The sequence below is a fragment of the Lotus japonicus genome, chromosome 3 (assembly GCF_012489685.1).
Source record: "Lotus japonicus ecotype B-129 chromosome 3, LjGifu_v1.2".
Taxonomy (NCBI): Eukaryota; Viridiplantae; Streptophyta; class Magnoliopsida; order Fabales; family Fabaceae; genus Lotus; species Lotus japonicus.
In genome coordinates, this window is record NC_080043.1 from 15,374,847 (window position 1) to 15,390,743 (window position 15,897).

General features: G+C 38.2%; 2 protein-coding genes across 2 annotated transcripts; one reads left to right on the plus strand and one right to left on the minus strand.

Moving 5' to 3' along the window:
• Nucleotides 1-1,417: 1,417 nt before the first annotated feature.
• Nucleotides 1,418-6,381, plus strand: LOC130745753 (uncharacterized). Its single transcript, XM_057598123.1, has 9 exons — nt 1,418-1,577; nt 1,691-1,779; nt 2,610-3,099; nt 3,848-4,013; nt 4,250-4,300; nt 4,402-4,584; nt 4,718-4,811; nt 4,979-5,733; nt 5,830-6,381. Exons 3-9 carry the CDS (start codon nt 2,636-2,638, stop codon nt 6,178-6,180), a joined length of 2,064 nt encoding a protein of 687 aa, XP_057454106.1. The 5' UTR covers nt 1,418-1,577; nt 1,691-1,779; nt 2,610-2,635; the 3' UTR covers nt 6,181-6,381.
• A 967-nt stretch (nt 6,382-7,348) lies between these two features.
• Nucleotides 7,349-10,048, minus strand: LOC130745756 (protein SRG1-like). Its single transcript, XM_057598126.1, has 4 exons — nt 9,713-10,048; nt 9,234-9,481; nt 8,413-8,737; nt 7,349-7,854 (listed from the first exon to the last, which is right to left on the minus strand). The coding sequence occupies exons 1-4, from the start codon at nt 9,962-9,964 to the stop codon at nt 7,615-7,617; spliced, it is 1,065 nt and encodes a 354-aa protein (XP_057454109.1). The 5' UTR covers nt 9,965-10,048; the 3' UTR covers nt 7,349-7,614.
• Nucleotides 10,049-15,897: the final 5,849 nt, after the last annotated feature.

Sequence of the window (15,897 nt, forward strand, 5' to 3'; positions counted from 1 at the left end):
TTGATGATTAATAATTTAGTGACAGCAAAGTTTTTGGACTAGTTACTTTCAACTATGTAACATCCTGATCTGACGACTGGCATCACGGTAACAACACAAGTCTTTTCAGCGCGCTCTGTCCTCACTTACGCGCTTCCCGGGAAAACTTCCCAGGAGGTCACCCATCATGATATTGCTCCAAGGCTAGCACACTTAACCATGGAGTTCTTATGAGTTGGGCTCCCAAAAAGAAGTTGCAACTTGTTGTCATGAGTAGTACCAATCAAATCTTTTATGCCCTCCTCAACTGTATAGTCCATCTCTATACAGTCTCAGAATACCTCTTGTTCGGGTGTGAGATCGGTTTATTCATGTGCCCCTCCGCCTAGAAGCCTGCCAGGAGCCGCTCCTTGTCCGTGCCTCACTGCACCGGCGATCACTCCCCGCCCTCGTCGACCCCAGGTGTCACAGGCCCACCAACTTCCGCTTGGTTCGTCCCCGAACCACACCGTACTGGGAGAGGTTGGCTCTGATATCATTTGTAACATCCTGATCTGACGACTGACCTCACGGTAACAACACAAGTCTTTTCAGAGCGCTCTGTCCTCACTTACGCGCTTCCCGGGAAAACTTCACAGGAGGTCACCCATCACGATATTGTTCCAAGGCAAGCACACTTAACCATGAAGTTCTTATCAGTTGGGCTCCCGAAAACAAGTTGCAACTTCTTTTCGGGACGAAGGACCGAACATCCAAAGGACTAACATGACCGTCATTGTTTGGTGCTTGTATTGGGGTTTTAGTGATGACGTTAAGGGTTGTTTGTTTAGCGTTAAATCATGCATTTATGTTTTTGGGTTTGTGATGTGGTCTTTTTTTTTAGAGAGGTGTCCTCCTTCGGAACCAATCATATTAGAATAAGGAACATCTATATCATGATGAGGCTAACTCTCCCAGCGAAGGTTTTTTCCATTCACAAGACTCGAACCCGAAACCTTGTTTAAAAAGAATCAAGCATGTACCTCTTGAACCAACCACTCGTTGTTTGTGATGTAGTCTTTATGAGTTTTTCATGAAGTTGTTGAGTTTTTATCTGCTTGATTTAATGGCTTGATCATTGTACCCATATTGAGACGAGTTGTTTCTCAACATACAACATATTTTACAGTATTTTTTCCTTAAAGAAAATAAGACTTTGAGGTAGGTTAGGCTTTTCAGCCTTTACAATCTGGCAGAAAGAAAGTCGCGTTCACGTATACCCGAATAGGTATACCCCACTGGCCCACTCCAACGACAACCACAATCAGGTTCACCAGAACTCTTATTTTATCCTCTGCAATCAAGTTCACCTAATCACCACATCCACCACTGTCAATTCTCGGGGCCCACATTCCCCCCAACGTGGACGGTCCAGATCATCTGACTCATCCACTCTCCATTCATATACCACCCTTCACGCGTTTCCTCTCTTTTTTCACTTGGCAAGCGAAATCTGAAGCAACAGTAGCAGCAGTTGCAAGCTCAATCCCTTGCTTCAATGGCGCACTGTTAGATTCGCTTCGATTCCGATTCTCGACTAATTTCTCGATCGCTCGATCGTGAGTTTTGTGAATTTTTGCAATTTTTTCAGTTGTTTAAGATTTGTATTATGAAGAGATGTGATTTTAGTTGTTCGATCTTTAACGTGGAATGATGTATGATTTCGATGTAGATCGACTGATTGAGTGCGTGTTCTATTGGATTTGAGCTGAATTTCGGATTGGAGGATCTTGAAAAGCCATAGAGGTGGAAATTTTCTAGGTAGGGTTCGTGTTCTTGTTTTTTATTTTTTATTTTTTATTTTTCTTTTTATGAAGTGTTGCTTGCCATTTATGTTTTATTTTTGGTTTTTGATATACTGGCGGTGATTGAAATTTAATGATGACCTGGCGTTACGGTTTGGATGGATCTTTATTTGGTTTATCAATGATGATTGTTTTTAAATGCTTTGTTAAGTTGATGATTGCTCAGTTGTTATTTTTAAATGCTATATGGTCCCCTTTTGGTAATGTATTCTGATGATCTGTGATCTATATGGCTAGGAAGTAGGAACCCTCATAAACCACTTAGTTTTAACATATGAGAGCTTGGAAATTGAGTATTGCCATTGTTATGAATGAATGAATGGGTTTCTGGGTAATGTTCATTTTTCTTTCTTTGATTTTCTTTGTGAGGTTGTTTTGTAAATTCAGTGGTATTGTGATGATCTTTATGATCTATATGGCTAGGAACCCTCATTAACCATTTAGTTTTAACATATGAATGAGAGCTTGGAAATTGAGTGTTTCCATTGTTTTGAATGAATGGGTTTCTGACTTTCTGGGTAGAGTTCATTTTTCTTTCTTTGATTTTCTTTGTGAGGTTGTTATTGTAGTGTTTTTTACTTTCTTGTTTTTAAGTAGATAACATAGATCAATTGATATGGAGGATGGAATCAGATGATACAGCTAGGGTGATGTGAATAGACATTATCGTATGCTTAGTGTGAATGATTTGATGTAATGTGTTAAAAACAATGTTGCTCTTTAGTTAGAGAATCTGTGTTTTTTATGATGAGAAAGTTATGGCTTATATATTAATTACCTATGCAGCATCCGAGTCTATTTTTCCTGAAAATATGTGGAGATTTAAGCCATTCATGCATAAAGAGCCAACTGGTCTAGAAGGCCGTTCGATAGATATTGGAAATCTTAAAATAAATGTCCAAAAGGCCATTGCTGAAGGAGGGTTCTCCTGTGTATACTTAGCTCGTGATGCTGTACATATGTCTAAACAATATGCTTTGAAGCACATAATATGCAATGATGAAGAATCACTTGGATTGGTAAAGAAGGAGATATCTGTGATTAAGTCACTGGTAGGACATCCTAATGTCGTCACACTTCTTGCACATACAATCTTTGATATGGGCAGGACAAAAGAGGCATTCCTTGTAATGGAATTTTGTGAGAAGTCTCTTGTTAATGTGTTGGAGAGCCGAGGAGCTGGTTATTTTGATGAGAAGCAGGTTTTTGTAATCTTTAGAGATGTATGTAATGCAGTTTTTGCTATGCACTGCCAGTCCCCGCCTATTGCTCACCGGTAATATTACTAACCAATAAAATTTCATGTGTCAAAATTTATGAATTCTCTTTGTATTCTTCTAAGATCTTTAACAGTTTTGTGAAGCCAATCATTACCAACTATGAGCTTCATATTCATATTTGATTTTCCCTAAACAAATGTTCCCTAAGAGGTTGTTTTGAAGGAGGTTTTTGGAAGGAAGAGCAGGGGAGGACATACTTTTTATTTTAAAATAAAGAGTTTGAGTTGACTATTTTTGAATGAAAGTTATGAAATTATAAAGCAGTGTAAACATTATATGGTAATCATTTATTTATTATCATAAATGTTATATAATTCTCTTAATTTGAAAATAAAAAGAAGCCATACCCTCCCCTTACCTCCAAAACCCCCCTCCCGAACAACCTATAAGTGACTGCTTCAGCATCATTGTTTGCTGATTTTATTTCTCATATGTAACTGCAAGTGCTAGATAGTTAGCGGCTTCCATTTGCATTTCACTTGCCCATGGCCATGTCCCTCATATTATGTGCTGATAGTGAAATAATCTATATATGTGCAGATACATTCTCTGTGATTATGTTCTGTTTTTCTTAAGATCTTAATTTATTCATATGCGATAAAAATGTTCATTTAAACTGTACGATTTCAAGTCTGATTTTAAGTTCTATTTCTTAGATATCATTAAAAAGTTTTGACAGTTCTAACTAGTATAAGGTGATATCCTAATCATTATTAAATTAATTTTTCTCTCTTCGTTTCCTAGAGACTTGAAAGCAGAGAATCTTTTATTAGGTTCAGATGGTTTATGGAAGTTGTGTGATTTTGGAAGCACTTCCACCAATCACAAACGATTTGAGAAGCCAGAAGAAATGGGGATTGAGGAAGACAATATCAGGAAGTACACAACCCCTGCCTACAGGGCCCCTGAGGTAAGTTAAGAATTTTTTTTATAATAAAATTAAGATCAGCACCAAGGGTTGTGTTTGAAGGAGCCTATGCCAAATTATTGGCAACGTAGGTTCATTCCCTTTGGGGTAGGGCTGTTGTGGTGATCCATAAATTCGAACACTTATTATGACTTACTACCTTGTAATCCCAATTTTGTTCCTACAAAAGATAATAATAGTTATGTGTGATAGAAATTCCATTTTTTTGTGCTTTTCAGATGTGGGATCTGTTCCTGAAAGAAGTAATTAATGAGAAGGTGGACATATGGGTAAGTCATGAATGCCTAATACTCATCTCCTTAATTGTAACTATTTCTACTGACTCTTTCGTTGCTAATGGATGAATCATATTACGGGTTGAATATGTCAGGCACTTGGATGTCTCCTTTTTCGTATATGCTACTTCAAAAGTGCATTTGATGGGGAATCAAAGCTCCAAGTTTTAAATGGAAACTACCGCATTCCTGATGTACCTAAATACAGTTCATATGTCACGGACTTGATCAGAGACATGCTTCAAGCTAAACCAGATGACAGACCAGATATCACGCAGGCAAGCGCTTTGCTTGATTGGCCATTCATCTCCATCAATTTAGGTTAGTCATAGATCATCCAACAATAGCATTCTTAGGTACTAGGATTAGAGCACTCAATCACTGACTTTGTATACATTTCCATTGTGGCAGGTCTGGTTTCGTGTTAATGAGCAGCTACCAACTAATTTACAAAAGTCATTACCTGACAGGCCACCTGAATTGCCTTCTTCCAACAATCACGAAGGTAATGCATGTTTTTTACTAGCATAAAACGTCTATTTTCTTGGTTTTGGAATACTTGATTCATGAAATGCTTACCCTTGATGCAAGTTAGAGGCAAAATGTTCTTAAAAGAAGACTGGAGTTGTATAATCAAAAGGAGAGATTCATTTTGTTGCTATATTTTGGCAGGTGCATCCATATCCACAAACAAATCATCTCCCATGCCTCGAAGGAATCCACCTCCTCCACCTTCAGTTGTAGAACCCAAAACTACACCTCAGGCATCTCTTGCTTCTAAGGGAGGGGGAAGTAGTGGGCCGCTTGGTGCTTTCTGGTCCACTCAGCATGCAAATGATTCACTTGTTCCTGAGGAAAAGAGTAAACCTATATATGATGAACCATCTAGCCAGCATATGTCATCAAAACATGATAGAGTTCATCTGGAAAATGATCAAGTACCTAAAAAAATTAATACTAACAAAGGGGGTACCACACAAACTCATACTGTAAAAAGCAGTGTACATGGAAAACCTCACAAGCCAGATACCAAATCTTCCAAGGACTTCGAAATAAATTTTTTTCAGGACAAAGATAATGCAAATCAGAGGCGAGTGTCAAATATGGAGAATAATACTAACTTTCAAGACCAGGCTTTTAATACTTTTGTTGCTGAATTTGATACCACTAAGCTCAACTCTGGGCTTGGTAACAAATCTGAAAGGGAAGAAGCATTAGAGGCTGAGGTGGAGAAACTCAGAGAGCAGCTGAAGGAAGCTAACTTGGAGAAAGCTGAAATAACTTCAAAGTATGAAAAGCTTTCTGCTATTTGCAGATCCCAAAGGCAAGAATTGCAGGATCTCAAGCAAGCACTTGCAACAAGGACTCCATCACAGAGTAGAGAGGGTTTAAAAACTTCTCCTGGAATTACCTCATCTCCATCTGAGGTAATGAGTATTTGTAATTTTCGTCTCATTTTTTTTACCCTGCTAATTTTGTTTAGGTTGTGTTTTTTATGCCTGATTATATATGTTGCATTACAGCTGCAGAGGCAGAAGATTGGTGGGACTGCAGAAAGTGAATTGAAAACTCCTAGTTCAGAACCAAAGTCATGGCAAGCTTTTCCGGAGGAACCTGGACCAGTAAAGTCCCTTTCAGCTGACAATGCTACAAAATCTGTCAGGACAAAAAATGGTCCCCAGAACAAGCAACCTACTCAACTAGCTTCTGACTTTGATTCATGGGGTTTTGGCGCAGATAAGTTCAGTGCTGTACGTGCTGGAAGCCCTCAGATGCCAAGACCTGGTGAAGGGAGTAAAGCTCAGCTTTTTGGTAATCCAAAGGCCTCTGAGAGCAAGTCAGCTTCTCAACCAGCCGGATGGGCAGGCTTTTAGCTATGGGAAAAGCTGTAAGGGATCTTGCATCTGAGACATTTATTGTATCCCACATGGAGAAGTAAAATGAGTGAAAACTTAATATGTTCTAGTATGTTAGATTCATGTGGTTGAATTTGTTTCCTGTTCATGCTATGAAATAGTAAATGTTTTTCTGGACCAAATCTATTTTTGGGTTATAGCATTGATTTTCATTTTGTATGATTGTCATCTTATTAATTTCATATTTGTGTTAATGGGCTAGGGTCTAAGTGGACCTCCAGTGACCTGTACTGTAGACCATGCCTTTTCGGTTTTCATTGCCTAAATTTAAACATTTTATCCTACAAACTGAATGAGTGGCAGTGGATGCTTGCATCAATGTTAATTTGACTTTGATATGTTTTAGTTTATCTTGCATGGTCAAAAAAATATTTTTGTCTTGTAATCAGTTAAGAAAAAAATCTCAAGCAATTGTCATACCCAAGTTGCCCCAAATAATTGCCATATCCAAAAAATTTATATGCCCATCTTATTAAGTCAACAGGTAAGTTCAGTTTTAGAATCTCAAGTGAGCACCTTAACCTAAAATAAATATCTAGAGAGTCTAAAACAGCTTGCAAGTTCAGCTATAAAAATCATAACAGACCGAAATAGTTTTGAGCACCCTTGATGCAAAAATGCCAATGCTCGGGCAATGCCCTGGCAGTTTTGTGGTGAAATCTCCATTTTGTGTCGAATCCTTCAGAACTAGAATATTGAATCCTCTTCAACTCTGACTTAAAACTCCGCTTCGACTATTACGTCCATGAAACTGAGATCTCAATTATATAACACAACAAAACCGACCTCTATTGGGATGATTGCTTTCACTCTAAAACTGACTTGATGGAGATTCTCCTATAGGAGTGTGGGTTGGTGCGGTAAGCATATAGTACGTGAAGGAGCTCGTGTAGCCAGTACTTTCCAACATCTCATATTGAAGAGAAATGCTTCTTGATGTGGAGACCCTTGAGCAGCTCATGGAATCCCTTATCAGAAAATTGAGTTTTGATGTCAGTAACCACAAAATGTGGGATTTCAAAGCTGGTTATACAAAACTTTTGCACTTGAGTCGAGGTAATGGTGGCAAGCGACTCTGCCTCTATCTACTTAGTGAAATAATTCGCAACTACAATGATAAAGCGCATTTGTAAGGGCCCATGAGGTCCATTCTCCATTGATAGAATAGTCATAATCTTCATTTCTCCCTAGTGCCCACATGGCAGCAGTCTAACAAACGTCCTACACTCAAGTTCGGTTTTCCCTGACTGAACAATAAGATAAATCATACTTGCATTTTGTTATTTGCATATCAAAACTAACAGGGCGTGAAGGAACTTTTTAGTGATAATTAAAAAAAGGAGATGATGGAAGACTAGCACAGTAAAAATGATGTACAAATAACATCATTTGTCATATTTTCAGACTATCAATGAACGATTCATCAAGATTCCTTTGGAAAAAGCTGCTGAAGTACCCTTCGTGTGTCAACTTCTTGTATACAGGTAGGTTTCCTTCTCCAATTAGCTCTTCAGCAGGTCCAATGTCAATAAATGGGCATGGATAGCAGAATGTCACTATAGACAATCTCTCCTTCAACTTATTCACAACAGCTCTGTGCTCTGGCGCTTTGTATATCCCATTGCTCATCACCTGAAGGCATAACCAAACTCATGCTGATGATTTTAAGATTTAAACTCATTTTCCAAATCAAAAAATGCAATGGCAATTCTTGTTCAAATATAATACCATAATCCTATTGCTTTATCCATTTAAGTGATTTTGTCAATCGCTATCTCCTTTTTATCTAACAAGATATAGTCCACAGGAGGGAATCCTACGTGAGCCTTGAACATCATATCCTTGTCGGACTAGCTCTCCCCGGAGACAAAACCAGAAAAAAGGGGTTGAGAATTTAACATATATTCAAAAATCAGTATTGACTACTAAATGATGTAGTGTAAAATTTAAGGGGTCAAATACATCATTTAAATATCCTTCTATTAAGGATTTTTTTTTTCTTGGGGACGATTGCCCACTTAACGTGGTGCCGACCCTGGCACTCCCCACTGGGTTTGTTTTCATATACAAGACTCGAACCTGAGACTTTACTTAAGAGAATCAAGCATGTACCACTTAAACTAACCACGAGTTAGTTATCAATCTCTATCTCATGTTGAATTTCAAGCCTAGGGGATCAGAAATACAAACCTCAATAATATGGCCGATGTTTGCAACAATGGCCCCTTCTATAGGTTCGACACCAACCCATTTTCCATCTTTAAGGAACTGCAACCCTGGAAAATCACTACAATCAGCCAGAAGAGTGATCCCGGAATTGTCGGCATGGGGCACAATCCCAAGAACTCTTTCAGGCTCTGGACAGGGTGGGTAGCAATTCATCCTTACATCATATAGACCTTCTCGGAAGCTTTCTGATATCTGTGTCTGTTGTATCCCCAAAGCCAAAGTAATGAACTTCACAATTGAAATTGCTGCCTCCCTCATATCTTCAGAATATCTCTCTAATGTTTCCCTGATAACCAATTGCAAAAGGAAACCCTTAAAAACATAAGAAAATGCTATGATAGAAATTTTGTAATGGAATCTCTTGCATAAAAAAAAACAAGATGGTAATTAACTTGTTGTGAAAGGAATAACCATCGGAAGAAAACAGGTAAAATATTTCATAGAAAAGAAATAGTATCACCACAACTAGAATGCTTTGATACCATTGCTAAGGCCTCCAAATAGTCTACCAGAGGGTTTTAAATTGCAGTCCCTAGCCACAATTGCAGTCCCACCGGCATTGCAACCGTATCAACTGACATTTGTCCATAATTCCGCATCATAGCCACAATCACAACCGACCGCAACAACAATTTAAAACATGCAGCTTGGGGAATCATATTCATATATGGAATAGTTTTTGTAACAAAGTTCATTTTATTCCAAGTAAAATTGTTTCTGAAACATAAGCTGATAAAAATGTTTTATGCTGTTCAGTTCAGCTATTTAGTATTAATATATACCTGAACTCAGGAGGGTTTTGGGGCCACAGATCCAACTTTCTGTTCTGAACAGGAAGAGATTTGAGGAAGATCATGTCATTCCAATCCAGCTTTTGGTTCTCTGAGGTCACAAATGCTTGACCATAACCTTCAAGACTTCCTGGCCTCTGTGCCCATCGATTTTTCTCATCAAAAGGGAGGTCAAAAAATGATTGAACTTGATTCTTCATGTTCTTAAGGGATGCATCAGAAACTCCATGATTTACCATCTACACGAAATAAAATTAGATAATCAAGTAAAAAGTAAGCCAATTCTTTATTTATCAACATGGAGGTAGAGCTTCAGGCATTCATGTATGTTAGAACATACATATCTCGATCTATTTCTATATAAGCATCGATTTTGGTAGATAACAAGGTGGACATTGATTTTTATAACAAGTTAGTCATTGATTTTCATAGTAATTAACTGGTGCTTGAGTATGTAGTAGTAGAAGTACCTGAAAAACACCCCAATTTTTGCATGCAAGGTGAAGATTTTGAAGCTCGTGTTGTTGTGTCTCTGTGTTGACCAACTTGGACATGTCTATGACAGGTACGCGAGGAGATGGATCAGAAGGGGAAGTGGTAATGATCATGTGATCATCATCTCTTAGGTACCTTGGTGGCACTTTCTCAGGGCACTGGCGTGACAGCTCTTGAACACTTGGAACTGGAAGTGATGATTCCAGGCTCCCAGATACCGCATCCATTGCTGAACTCCCTTCGGTTTTGCAGTCAATGTCAAACAAGGCTTTTTGGTATAATATAGCTTTTGTTTGTACCCATTACTAGATAAAGTATTAAAGCTCCCTAAATAATAGCAGAAATGTATGAGCGAGGAGACATATGAGTTGAGGAAGATAAAGTTCCGAGATTACTTCTTGTGAGTTTAGTCCCGAAAGATAACTCAAGTGTTAAGAGTTAGGAATATAAGGGTTGGGTTGAGTTGGGTGAAGGATCCATGGTTCGAACCTTGAGGAGGACTAATTTACTAACAACTAACATTTGTCTATAAAAAAAAATTCTTGCGGGTGTAATTTTTCTATCCGACACACCAAAAAAGATAAAATATTAAAGGACCATTATGTGTTTTATTATTTTCCAAGCCCTTGCCCATTTATACTTGACCAACCCGCATCTATATTGATTTTGAGCACTCCTTCTATCGGTTTTATCCAAACTGCCAAAGCACACAGAGTCTCACCATGCCCAACTCTGCTCGCATCTACAATATATAATGAGTTTATCAATTGTTTGGAGCTAACATTGTAGTGTATATATGTTTATCCATCAATCCACTCTTATACAAATAAATGATTTAATCCAGTATATAAATGATAGATAATGCTTGATAAGATTGTGACGTATAAACTATTTGAAATTATTCAATCCATTACCACCAGCAGCACCACCACCACCCTCCACCATTACAACCAATGCTGCCGTCATTGCCATTGTCATTGTTGTTGCCAGTGTTGCCATCATTGCCGCCACCTCCACGTCGTCACCACCAATGCCACCACCACAACCACCCTCACCACAATTTCCACCACCGTTATTACCACTACCACCACTACCATTCTACTGCCACCACCCACCACTACGACTTCATCACTAATGCTACACGCACAAAGCCACCGCATTATGCTTCGTAGTGGAATTGTCGGTGTGCTACATGCACGAAGCTCTGATTCTTTCCTTCCTCTTCCTAAGCGATGATTCTAGAACCGTGTTTCATGTTTTGGACCAGGATCTCCTCTTGCCTTATTTTGCAATGTTCGATCTAGAAAGTACAATATCTACTGATCCAGACTCTGTTTTTGGATGATGTGACCATTAAAAGTGTGAAAATAATAAAGTGTCCTTAATGAAAAAAATATATAACTACTCTCCACCACCCCATCCTTGCATCCTCTCTCCTCTTTCTTCTTTCACCAATGCCACTCATCTTCATAATTCATCTCCATACCCCATATTCATACCCATCATCATACTCATCTCCAAACTCAACCTCCATCTCTATCTTCTCCTCTCTCATTTTCTGCTACCGTCGTTTATCGTCGTCGTCCTCTCCGTCGCTATTACAGTCATCATTTTCATATTTGTGTTTTTTTTGCAACAAAACGCACTTTAAAGTTTAGATTCCGTTTAGTTGCAGATTTCGACATAACTGATATTAGATAAATTTTAAAAACTATGAGACAACAATAGTATATCAAGATAGAATATTTGAAGATTTATGGTGGAATAAAAAAAACTCAAATTCAAAATAAGCTAATGAAGGAATTTGGGTCCGGGACACAGGTCTTATGGTGAAGCGATAAACGTGAAATTACTTTACTTTTCTCTTTAATTTCGTGTATGTTTGTTTTTCAGTTCACACGCGTTCCAAGACAGTTTCAACTGAAAAACACGAATTTCAATGTGCGAATGTGAAAGTAACTCTTAGGTTCTGTTGGGTTGAAAGTGCTTTCAAGTTGATCTCAACTGAAATCCAAACACACCCTTCGTAGTTCACTCTGTCTGATCCGAGATTCAAGAAGTGCATAAATCCTTACCATATGCTGAATTTTGCAACTTTAAGTTGCAGAATTGAGATCAAAATAATCCTGTTACTTTAACTAAGAATTGTCTATCCCATATTTCTTCTAGAAAATAAACATGAAAATAAATAAAGTAATATGTGCGTTTCTAGCGCACTTAAAAGTGTGACCCTAATACACTTTAAAGTGCGTTGGTAGTGTGCACTTTGAAAGTGCGAGCGAATATTGTATTAAAGGTTTATTCAGATTTTACAAATATAAGGGCCATATAACTAGATGTGGGAGTGGTGAGAATAACAATTACCTCATTTTTATTGGTGATATCATAGTCTTTGATAGGAAAAATTGGAATAAGAATAATGTTGCTTTCACACCCCTCTTTGGGGTGGAATAATGAGAGAGATAGGAAGACAAGTAAAAGTAAAAGAGAAAAAGTATGAGATGTAATAGATGATAAGACCATATACAATGGTTAAACAAAAAATGTTTTGTTTAACCCTTTCCTACCCCACTTTTTCTCTTCCCAACACTCCACATCATCTTCTCTCTCCAATTCAACAAACTCTCAACAATTACCCACTCCAATGGTTTTACTTAACTCTCAACACCCTACCCCACCACTCACCACTCACCCTACCCCACCACTTTTTTATTTCACATTTTTATTTAATTTTATATTTTTGTTTTTATAATTACATAAAATTACAATTATCGATTTAAATTAAATTAAAAAAATAAACACTTAACAATTTTTTTTTAAATATAGACTATTATTTTTTTTTCTTAACTTAAAATGCAAGATAACAAACTAAGCATACAAGAATTTATTTTATTTTCTTAAAATAAAATGCAAGACAACAAACTAAGCACACAATATCTTAAAATGCAAGACAAGGAAAAACTAAGCACACAACACACACATAACGTAATTAGTACGATACAAATCATCTTCAATCCTGAGACATTCCAAACTTTGCCCAGATGTGCTTCACTAGATCTGCTTGCAGTTCATGATGAACATTTGAATCACGCAACTCGGATCTAGCACGCACATGATTTGCAAAAACGGGTAAAACCTCGGTCGAGTATGGTTGCTGTGTACTAGATCCACCTTCCCCAGATTGCTCAAAATCGGTCCAACGTTGAGCATATGAATCTCGTTCATCCTCGACAATCATATTATGTAATATGATGCATGACCTCATAATGATACTCAAGTCATCTATGTCCCACAAGCGAGCTGGTTCACGGATAATTTTAAAACGAGCTTGAAGAACTCCAAATGCACGTTCGATGTCCTTCCGACATCCCTCCTGAACTTTTGCAAATAACTTATCGGGTTCACTTTGAGGAAGTCTAATCGTTTTGACGAAAGTTGGATAAGAAGGATAGATACCATCGGCTAGATAGTATGCCATATTATAGGGACGTTGATTCACAAAGAAATTCACAGCTGGAGCCTTTCCCTGTTCCACGTCATCAAACACTGGTGACCGATCTAGAACGTTTATGTCGTTCAACGTTCCAGGACATCCAAAAAAGGCATGCCAGATCCATAGGTCATAAGTTGCAACTGCTTCAAGAATAACTGTTGTGGTTCCCTTATCCCCTCTAGTAAATTGACCTTCCCATGCTTTAGGACAATTTTTCCACTCCCAGTGCATGCAGTCAATACTCCCGATCATGCCTGAGAACCCCCGCATGTCATTAGCATGTAGTATTCTTTGCAGGTCTTCTTGGGTTGGTGCTCTCAGGTACTGTTGCTCATACAATCGTATGATTCCTTTACAGAATCTACGTAAACACTCCAATGCTGTAGTACCTCCAATTTTGATGTACTCATCGACCGCATCTGCTGCCACACCATATGCTAACATTCGCATTGTTGTGGTACATTTTGCTAAGGGTGATATACCTTGTTTATTGGCTGCATCAACGCGTTGGGTGAAGTAGTTATCACTACTTGAAAGGTCATCAACGATTCGAAGGAAAAGATGTTTTTACATCCGGTACCGACGACGAAACATTGCATCGTCATATGTAGGCTCATTGGCAAAGTAGTCGCCAATTAGCCTCTGGTTTGCCGCTGTATAATCTCTACCGAGATATTTTCTACTACGAGGTGCAGTATCTTCTCGAATTTTTCTTCGACGCTCTCTAAATCGGTTGAGTACATAAGCTTCTTCAATTTGACTATTTTGAATGTATGCTGCAAGATCAAAAGGACAATCAAATGGATCCATTTTTTGTGAAATTTGAAGTAGATTGGAAGAGACTTGGGATATTGGTACATCAATGGATCTATGAGTCCATATAAGTAGGTACATTGAATGGTGGTTGAGTGCCGGATCTGAAATAAGTTATCAACCAGAGTTAATTATCGGAAAAGGACAAGATTCGAATTGAGTGGTACATATTCAAACACAGTTACCCGAGAATTATTAAAGCCAAACCTACTGACTTGACACCACGGGAAAATTATTAAAGCAAACACTACAGACTTGACACCACTGGTGGATTTGAAATAAGTTATCAACCAGAGTTAATTATCGGAAAAGGACAAGATTCGAATTGAGTGATACATATTCAAACACAGTTACCCATACATTAAAGCAAACATTACATAGCTGTCACCACTTGAAAATTATTAAAGCAAACATTAAAGCAAACACTACAGACTTCACACCACTGACAAGTTTGACCGAATACAGACAAAGACTCGCTTGAAATTAATTTCCAAATAGCTCTTTGGACAACTGCTCTAACAACTCTTTCTTACGGTCATTGAGATGCTCTTCCGAAGTTAGCTTTAGATACATATTAATTTTCTTAGCATTAGTCTTCTCTTTCATCGCATTAGTCTTCTCTTTAATCAATTCGTTAGTCTCTGCTTGCACCGATGCTATCTTGTCCAATCGTTCAAGCTCTTTCTCCTTGTATTGGATGTAAGAATCCCACTCTTTGTCCACCACCTCGTCGGCATCTTCTCTAATTTTCTTTTTACTCTTTTTTTTAGCTGCCTCCCTACCCATTGGACGAGGAATTGATCCTATAGAGTTTGAGCCACTTGCATCACTGTCGTGTGATCTCTTAGATCCACTACTTCTCGAGCCACTATTTCCTCCTACCTGACTACAAAAACGTGGTTGATCACGGAGAACGCGCCATTCTTCCATCAAAGTAAATTGACCAATCTTCCCACTTGCGTATAATTCCTGCGCTCTTGCGATAACATCATCCTCCGACCAACCGCTTCGGTGCTCACGCTTAGCGCTATCATAAGCGCCAATCCATTTACCCAGTCTTGTGTTCATATAATTCCAACGGTTTCGGCAGGCAACCCAATCGCGCGGAGGATCGAATGAGCAATGCTCATTACAATACTCAGCAATATCTCTCCAAAATGTTTCTCCTTTCTGGTTTCTTCCGACAACACTGTTTGTTCCACAATTAATCCACCCACTAATTAGCACTAGATTTTGTGCAGTGTTCCATGCGGGTGAATGGGCTTTTTTGCTCTTAGGAGTGATTTCATTGACTTCATTATCAGCTGACCCGCCACCAAGATTGACTTGTGTTGAAAATTCCGGAAATTCCGGTACATCGACACTCAGAAAATTTTCAGGAACCACTGGCATATAACCACTAGACTGGGGTGTTTGAGATGAATATCTCACAGATCCATAAGATGGATGAGAGTTTGGAACAATTGATGACTGGTTAAAATTTTGTATGTTTTGAGGAGGTTGGTACGAATATTGATTTGGATCTGGATAATAGTTTGGATTTCGAGGACGTTGGTTGGAGATTTGATGTGGGACTTGATAATAGTTTGGATTTTGAGGACGTTGGTTGGAGATTTGATGTGGGACTTGATAATAGTTTGGATTTTGAGGACGTTGGTAAGAAATTTGATTTGGATCTTCATAGTTGTTGTATTTTGGTTGTAAAATGGGTTGTTTGAAGAATTTTGGGTGTTGAAATGGTGATTGTTGGGATCCATTTCAATACAAATGCTAATAGATAGATAAATAAGATGGTGAGAGAGATAATAAGAGAGTGAAAAAACTTGGTTTTTTTATTCTGTGTCCAAATCAAAC